Genomic DNA, 8,950 nt, shown 5'->3' with positions numbered 1-8,950 from the left:
TAGCACTGCGCTTTTCTGGACTGAGAGGTCTGAGGTCTTTCCAGGTATCTGTTGAAGCCACTCCTCCAGCTTGGGGGTTACTGCCCCGAGTGCTCCAATTACCTCAGGCACCACTGTCACCTTCACTTTCCAGGCTTTCTCCAGTTCTTCTCTGAGTCCCTGGTATTTCTCCAGTTTCTCATGTTCCTTTTTCCTGATGTTCCCATCGCTTGGCACTGCCACATCCACCACAACGGCTTTCCTCTGTTCTTTATCCGCCATTAAAACGTCTGGTTGGTTCGCCATTACCATCCTATCAGTCTGGATCTGGAAGTCCCACAGGATCTTTGCCCTCTCATTCTCTACCACCTTCGGAGGTGTTTCCCATTTTGACCTTAGGGTTCCCAGTTCATATTCTGCACACATGTTCCTGTATATTATTCCAGCCACTTGATTGTGGAGCTCCATGTATGCTTTCCCTAGCAGCATCTTACACCCTGCAGTTATGTGCTGGATTGTTTCAGGCGCCTCTTTACACAGCCTACACCTTGGGTCTTGTCTGGTGTGGGAGATCTGAGCCTCTATTGCTCTATATCGCCGTTTATAATTCAAAGTACTGTCTCAGTATAGTAAATAGTGAACATGGGATATAAAAAAAGAGTTAAACAGAATCTGTGTCCTCTAGAAAGATATTTTAATCATCCCCATTAGTCCAGAAAAATGCCACTTATTTGTTAAATCATGTTCAACAATACACACCTCTGCATCCTATTAATTTTGATCTAAAAAGTATCTTAAAAAGCAATCATTTATGTGCATTTAATGCATTTCATCTATCCAAAAGTCACAGAAAAAAAAGATTTGACCCATTATGTTTGCAGTGATAGTTGTCTTTATTATTATTTTTTTTGATTGCTTGAAATAAATCAATTCCAGTCAAACTCAATTTGCAGGTTTCAGGTTTCTGTGTTGAATTTATGAGGGGAAATTTCAAAATGTTAGCTGTGGTCCTCCCCCCCGACCCTAGAGATTTTCTGGATGCGCACGTGCCCGCATCCTTCCACCTGCCGATGATGCTCACGCTGCGCTGCGGCAGGAGGCGCGAGGACGTCACTGCGTCGCAACGCGGAAGGAGGAAAGAGGCTCCACGTCACGTAGGTGTACTTACGTCTGTGCGACACCAGGTGCTACCTCAGTACTGTGCCCCGGCAGTACACCCTCATGTCGGCTTGACGAACTTCTCTGAGTTCACGGTGAAGAGACACTGACGGCTTTTTGCACTGACGCTTCTCGGCAGACCCTGTGGACATTAGCGGAAGGTAACGTACACACACGGGGATATATATTTGGTTTGTCCGCTGCCTGGCTGCTAGCCTGACCCCCCCCCCCCCCCCTTTAGACGTTACCTGCAGTCGTGTTTCTATCGAGCACCTCTGCTTCAGAAAGGAGGGGGTAAAAAAGCCATAATAATCGTTTTATTGATGAAACGTCGCGCGGACCATTAGCTTCTCAGCGTCAGTTAAGTGAAGCAGCAGCAGCTAGCTAAACAGCACTTTAGTTGAGCTCGGCTGTCTTTGCACTGTTGTTGACGGTTCTGTGACAGGTGTTGTTGGCGGTCCTCCAGCCGGTTATTTGTCTTTTACGCATCGCTGCAGCGATTCCCAGGCAAGCTGCTAGAAATGTTTATAGTACTAACTAATCACTAAATAAATCAGAGTGAAGAGCTCGAGCTGGTAAAGACTGAGTTATTACTGCCTGTGTGCAGTAATAACAGGCTAAGGCCCAGCGGTCGTCCAGATTGATAAATAACACAAAGGTAGACAACCATGAAAATCACCTAAAGACAAACTGATAAACCTTAAAGGATACAATAATATTCAATATCTGTGAGAAGCTTTCTGATCTATGGTGCCAGAGCTTTTTAGGTTTGTCTATAATATTTTTCAAGCTGTAACATGTCTATCCAACACTGGTTCATCTGGTTTGTAGATGAATATGGTGTCATTTTAAAAAAATATTTTCATGCTTCAGACAGTTTTATGAGCTGGGAGAGTTTTTAGTGACTCCTAATGATTTTAAATTCCTTTATGGGTTTCTGTGGCCTGCAGCAAGTTGACAGTTTTGCAATTGGCATGTATAAAACTGGATTATTCTCTTTTTAAACATTTTTTATTATAATTTTGACCTTTTAATATAATTAAAAAAAAACAGATGTAAAAGCTTTTACATTTGCTCGAACGAAAAAGTTCCTTTCTTTAGTTTAGACTAGTTAACAAGGGTGGTAACAAGTCCTAACTAGGATTCGATTGATATTCACCTACCATATTGGGTCATTTCAAATGACCTAAAATCGATCCAGGACATCTTCAGCCAAAAATCCAACTAGTGTTACTCAGTGATAAACACCTGGGTACTTATCAGTGCAGGTGAAGGTTTCCAGATTCCTTGTGTTTATTGCAAGATAATTAAGTGTAAATGCAATATGTGTACAAACAAACAAGAATTTCATGAAGAATTTCATAAAGTTCCGCCCTCTGTTGTTTATCCACTTCAAAATAATCCAAAGGGAACATTACTAGAACATTCTACCACACTGCCATCACGTGTGTGTTGTCCACTGTGATGGCATTTTGACGTTAAAGTAAAAACTAACTTACCATACCTCAACCCAAATTGTATTTTACAATATCAATTTAATTGAAATGATTTTATAATGGTATAGGTTGTTTCAAATAACAATTTGCCTCAGGCTGATTGATCTGATTGGATCGTAGGAACAGAAACCCCTAAAGTCAACACTTTTTAACACTTAAAATTAAATCTATTTTTGTTAGAAATGATTGAGACCATTGTGCTTTTCCCCCCGCATTTGGTGTTATACCAACATCACTGTGGTATTTTCCCAAAACTTGTTTTTCACATTTCCCTAGAATCATCTGCAGTTTTCTATTTATGCAATAGTTTTGGGTTACTGATATTGAGCCAGCATTTGTTTATTGTTTCTATTCTTCCCCATGTACAAAGCCTGGGATTATTACCCAACTTCTAATATCCCTTCGTGACAAACAAGAAAAGATTATCTGATGTTGATACTTGTGAAACACATCCCTTGAAAATACAAAAAACAAAACAACAACTGTTGCTGTTGCAAAGATGATTTCCCAGTTCTTTAACACCCCACAGAATTAATCATAAGTGCATGGTCTGCAGTTGTAATCTACTTTAATAATGTGACCTTTAGGGGAGCAATTGTTGGAGAGAATTTGGATAATAAAGTAATCCAGAAACTGGTTTATTACGTTTACAAACAACAATTATCTATGTCTTCTCGAAATATGCTCAACTTTATAGATTTAAACTGGCTCCTACAAACACCCCATAAATGAAAAGTGTTCAAAATTTAGCACATGAGCTGGATCATTTCCTGAAAAGGGGAAGAGGAACTGGAATGAGATGAAGTTGTACTTCCCTAATGCTTTTGCGTCCTTATCCAGTTGTGAGCAAGCAAGCTAATGCCTTTGCACGGCATTTCCTCACCTTTATCCCAGGATGGCTTGTACTGTAGCTGTTAATATTTTTTAAAACTGTGCTTTAGTGCCAGTTTGTCTTGATCATTATCTGTTGTTAACAGTCTTAAAGCTTTTTTTTCCGTAAACGCATTTACCTTAAATGTTTGTTTTTGTCTCTTTTGCTGGTAAGCTGCAATTTGAAATGGTTAGAATGGCCTGCTCTATTTTCCAGACTAGAGGTTCTCCTCCATTTGAGTTGGCTGTTGGATGGTTCATGGATAAAGCAACAGTTTGGATTTGTTGTATTTACAAAAAAGATAATATATATAGTTAAAGTTCCACACCGATGATCTTTTAAGCGATTTCAAAAGCTTTCCAAGTGGTTTTTTAATTAGGATTTTATATACAGTTTTTAGCCAAAATAAAAAAATAAAACTATCATTTTGTAAGACCTAGTTTCTGCAGTACAGACTGGTAGTAGTTCATTCGAAACTTGCTTTTGACTTGTGGGTGGGACTGTAGGTGCAAAGTAGGGCTGCACGATATGAGGAAAACTCGCGATATGCGATATTGGTGATTAATATTGCGATAACGATATAATTCGCGGTATATAAACAAATAGCAAAACAACCAAAAACATCATTTCCATTTCACTGCAACAGTTTAAACATTATACTTCAAATGACCTTTGTTGACGTAGGAGTCAAACATCTAACATAAAAGGGCTCATCTGATTGATCAACAACGTAAACGGGTCCTTCCGATTGGTTAAATGCATAAAGGGATTTATTTCATTTGTTCAATATTTCAAGATGCCATGAGATTGTTTTAGCACATTTAAGGAAACCATTTATTGCGATTTTCGCCGTCTTTTGCGGTATGCATATTGCACAGCTTAATGTCGCGATAACGATGAATTTGCGGTATATTGTGCAGGCCTAGAGCAAAGCAACCCCGCCCCCTTTCCCCTCCCTGTTGTTGAGAGCTCAGAAAAAAAATACATTTTTCAAACAGCAACACTTTAATGAAAACCGTGTTTTTGGTGTTATGTAACGTGTTATTGGAGATTTTTTTTTAAATTATGGAAGACATTAATAAAAGAATGCAGGATTAAAACTGGGGCGGAGTTGCTCCACTCCAGCTGTCCCACCCCCAAGTCTGAGGCGAATTTCTAATGAGCTACTGCCGATGTGCAGAAACTATGTCTTAGAAAACATAACAGGCTTTTTGATTTTGGCTAAAAACTGCGTAATCAGGATGAAAAGACCACTGGGAACGATTTTACAATAGAAAATAATCTAGTCTGAATGGGTCTTTAATTTATCCTCGTTCAGACTGCTTTAAGCTCATTTTAAGAAGCCAGGTCAGACTACCATGACCTGGTCAAGTGGCTGTGTCAGTGTGATGTCCCTCCCACTGTCCTGGAGGAAATCCCCACTTTAGTGCAATTGCTGTTGGCTGCCAGTCAGGGGAAGGAGTCGTCATCTTTATTGATCCTATTTGGGTTTCTGCAAGCTGTAAAAGATGGCTTGTGTGTTTACTTTTTTTCTCTTTTGTCTTTGCGTTTGCATTTTCACCAACTCCAGTACCTGAAACACACCTGTTCAAATGGTCTCACTGGTAACAAGATGGTTGTTTTGGTTTAGGCAAATCTATGTTGTGGATCTTCCTCCCGCGTCTTTTCTTTGAACAGGTTTCTGTGACATGCTTTGTAAAATTCCCAATCATGTACTAACTTTAGCTATCACTCTTAGAGCTTGATCAAGTTTACAGGTGACACACTGATAAGCTACTGAACTGAAGGGTGTTACTGTAAGCTTATTACACAGAGAGAAGGCTACATAGCAGCTCTTACAGTTGGAAGGAAGCTTCTTCAGTGCTGAGAGGGATGCAAATTTAACCATTTTACCCGACGCTATGGAAGTGAATGTTATAAAAGTGATGTGCCAGTCAAAAAGAGGAACTTTTATCAAACATTAAATTGCTATATGTGAGCAAGAAAAAAAACAAAACAGAAAATGTTTGCTTTCTTTTAACAGAATCACGTGTGAAAACTTTTTCGTCCCTCGAAGGATACTTTACAGATTGTAACACTTATATTTTTATTCCTGAGTTGTTCTATAGGACTATGCAAACATGAGATTTTACACGTGTGCAACAGCTTACACTATAAAAAATAATTTTGGAAGGGTGTAATTACAAGTAGTCTAATTGTTTAAAATGTATTTATATAAGTTAGATAGTATGTTTACTTTATTATGAGTAAATGTTTCCCATGCCACCCTTTTAATCAATAGCAATGTTTAAAAATTAGTTAAAAATAAGTCAAATTTACTCAAATGCCTTAGCTTTTTTTACAAAAAATGGGCAATTAAACATAGTCGCCAAAAGAATTAAATGGGGAAATAGCCTACAGATTTATTAACATGGACATAATATATGTTTACATTAAAAAAAAATCTAAATCTCTTATATAAGGTTACAGTATTTTTTGCCTTTGGGCTTTTGAGGATGGGACAATCTAACAATCTCAAACCTTACTAAAGTAAAAAAAAAGGATGTTATTTTTTTTAGATAATTGATGATAAAAAACAACTTTTCCAAACAAGCTGTTTTTTGCACAGCAAAGGTATTGTTTTAAATAAAAAAGTGGGATGATATTTTAGTATTTTTAGCTGTTTATTTAAGCTATTTCTACTTTGGAAACAAATTTGCTCAAATAAATGCAAATTGTTACGTCAATGTTTGTGGGTGATATCAATAGTTTTTTGTAGTGTAGGTATTTTGCTTCAAGCACATCCCTTCAGAATAAAAGAAGAGTTGTAATTTTTTTATCTCTCTTAGGACTAGTGGTGTTTCAGTGCAAAATTTGTGTTCATTTCATGATATGGGATTCTAAAGAAAAGTCAGCTCTCCAATTTATATCTTGTTCCATCTGTAATTAAGTTAAAGCGGAACTAGAACATCTGGTTTAGTATTTTTAGGCCTTATGTTTGTGTGCAGATAAGAAATAATTCAAGTCTTGTTAGTTTTTTGTCTTTTTTTCCAACTTTACTGGCAGAAAACGAGATGCAGAAATGGTGTTCATGCTCATCATAGCTTATGAACTTTTTCCAAAAAAATTTGGTGAAGGAAATCATTTAAACAAGACTATGATGCTTCAGTTTTGCTTTGAAAGGTTTGGACAGCATGAAAACCTCACAGGGAAAGTTTGTTCCAGCAGAGTAAACAAAGCTGTTTTTGTGTGCATGCATTACCATAGATTAAGTGTACCCCTAAATGTGACACAGGCATTTGCATTTAAACCTCTGCAGGGCAAAGATGGAAAAGAAGCTTGTTCAGAAATGGAAATTTAAGCTTTTAATGTGAGATTTCTGTCTCAAAATAATGCCAGTGAGATTTTTTTTATATAATACTATTTAAAAAAACATACACTGCACTTTCTTTAGATTGTTTGTGGGTCTAACTTTTCATCATAAGCTCTTGAACCTCCCTGTGGGTGATACTGCAGCATAACATAGTAAAGAGGACAATATAAAGTGTCAATACAAAGTTCTTCTGTTCAGTTGTGTTGATTCTTTGTGTACACGCTAATCTTTGTTTTTTCCTATTAGGGTTCCTGTTTCCACATCCCGATGGGGGAATCAGGCTCACGCCGTTCCACTCTTGTGTCCCGCCTGCCAATCTTCCGCCGCAGCAACAGTAAGCGGCAAGAGTCTCTCCCTTCTTCTCCATCTTCAGGCGGGGTTGGAAATGGCGTCCACACGTCCTCGCCTTCCAGCACTAACTCCAGTTCTGGCAGCACCGGGAAACGCAGGAGCCTTTTCCGCACTCCGTCTCTCAGTTTCACTTCCAAGCGGAACAGCGATCCGCCTGTCCAACCCATCAACCTGAACCTTCCCCAGCCACAGACGCAGACCACCGACGCAAATGGAAATAACCAGCCGACGGTGACGCAATCAGTGTCAACAAAGTCTACCGACGGTGGTGGCCGTCCCAAGTCGCGCCATTCATTTGGATTTGGCAGCAACAGGCAAAAGAAAATCCCCCGCTCTCAGACCGAAGACTTGGACAAAGCTTATTCATCATCCTCCACAGCCAATCGAAATGTTTTCATCAACTGCATCAGCAGCTCAGGGACCAACGAAGGTGACGATTCTGGGTTCCTGGACGACTACAGTAGGGGCAGCAATAACAACCGACGATCCTCTCGCCAGAAAAAACAACTTCTACCAAAGTCTTTCTCAGCCCACCATCGCTTCTCCCGCACGTCTGATCACCACAGACCACCTGAAGTCAATCTAGAACCGTCAAACTCCACCACCACGGCTCCAGGGACAGGAGGGCTGACTCCAGGGTCTTGGCCTGGTGAACTGATTGGTGCGGGTGGTGAGAGCTCACTTCAGTCTCCAATGATATCAGAAGATCGAACGACAGCCATCACCCCGTCTGAGTTCATTCCTGCCACAGAGGACTCTGTATCCGAGGTGGACGCACTGCCAGCTCCTAGCCCCGGGTCCGCTGTAAACCCTGTTCCGGATTGTGAGGCTGCACTGGCCGCTGACCCGGCTTCAGCGGAACCCCCGCCTGTCCAAGAGAACATCAGTGCAGCCGTCACTACCTCACAGGTAGCAGAATTTATTTACTCATAAAACAAAATAAGTGGCATACATTTAAAAGGAAATTAAGTTACAACAATAAAAAACTGAATACAAACACACAAACTACTTGAAGGTGCTCAAACTGCTGCTGCTGCTCCATATGGTGGCGCACGTGTGCACTGAAACTAAGGGCTGAGTCAGTTACCTTTACTCTTTTCTTGTTTTCAAAATCGATGAATGACTTATGTCCTATCAGTATTTAAGAAGAACGTTTGACTGCATCCTGGAGTTTAGCTGCTCTAAGAGCAGCAGAAAGATTCTGTGATGGTACAAAGCTGTGAGGTGTTGAGGGTTGTTTGCATATCTGTGATATTAAGCGTTATTATTGTTGATGATCTGTTCCAGAACGAGTATGTACAGGTTGACCGAAAGAGGTCCAAAAATCAATCGCAGAGGCACTCTGCATGATATTGAGAATATCAGGTTTATGACAACCAACAAAAACAACATTTCTTCCTTTGACCTAATCGTGGACATTAATTGATAATCCCACCCACTATTCCAATCTGTCAAAAGAGATGTTCATGATCCACGGTTAAAAAAGGCTCTCAGATCAAGCAGATCTAAAGCATCTTTTTTTTCACGGCTGAGTGTTGATGCGGATGCTCTTGAACAAGTGACATCTGAGAGCTGCAGTGTTGCTTGAAGCTTGACTGAAATATTCTTAAGTGTCCGTTTGTGCTCAAGAAGGGGTTTAGCTAGATCAAAACAGCTTTTTCTGTATTATTTTTCCACAAAAAAAAAGATTAGAGGTTTTATTGTAATTGACAAACATGGAAGAATCACAGATGATTTTCAAAA

General features: G+C 39.6%; 1 protein-coding gene across 4 annotated transcripts in view; it reads left to right on the top strand.

Moving 5' to 3' along the window:
* Positions 1–640: 640 nt before the first annotated feature.
* ccser1 (coiled-coil serine rich protein 1) overlaps positions 641–8,950 on the top strand; it is a 128,605-nt gene continuing 120,295 nt past the window's right edge. For 2 of the 4 annotated variants that reach the window (XM_020705831.2, XM_011479004.3), the window contains exons 1-2: positions 641–1,298; positions 7,103–8,116. In XM_020705831.2, coding sequence (XP_020561490.1) covers positions 7,124–8,116 — 993 coding nt within the window. In that variant the 5' untranslated portion in view covers positions 641–1,298; positions 7,103–7,123. The remainder of the gene's footprint in view (positions 1,299–7,102; positions 8,117–8,950) is intronic. The other 2 variants (XM_011479006.3, XM_011479001.3) reach the window with 2 other exon arrangements.

The sequence above is a fragment of the Oryzias latipes genome, chromosome 9, assembly GCF_002234675.1.
Source record: "Oryzias latipes chromosome 9, ASM223467v1".
Taxonomy (NCBI): domain Eukaryota; kingdom Metazoa; phylum Chordata; class Actinopteri; order Beloniformes; family Adrianichthyidae; genus Oryzias; species Oryzias latipes.
This window is presented reverse-complemented; position numbering and strand designations above follow the sequence as displayed.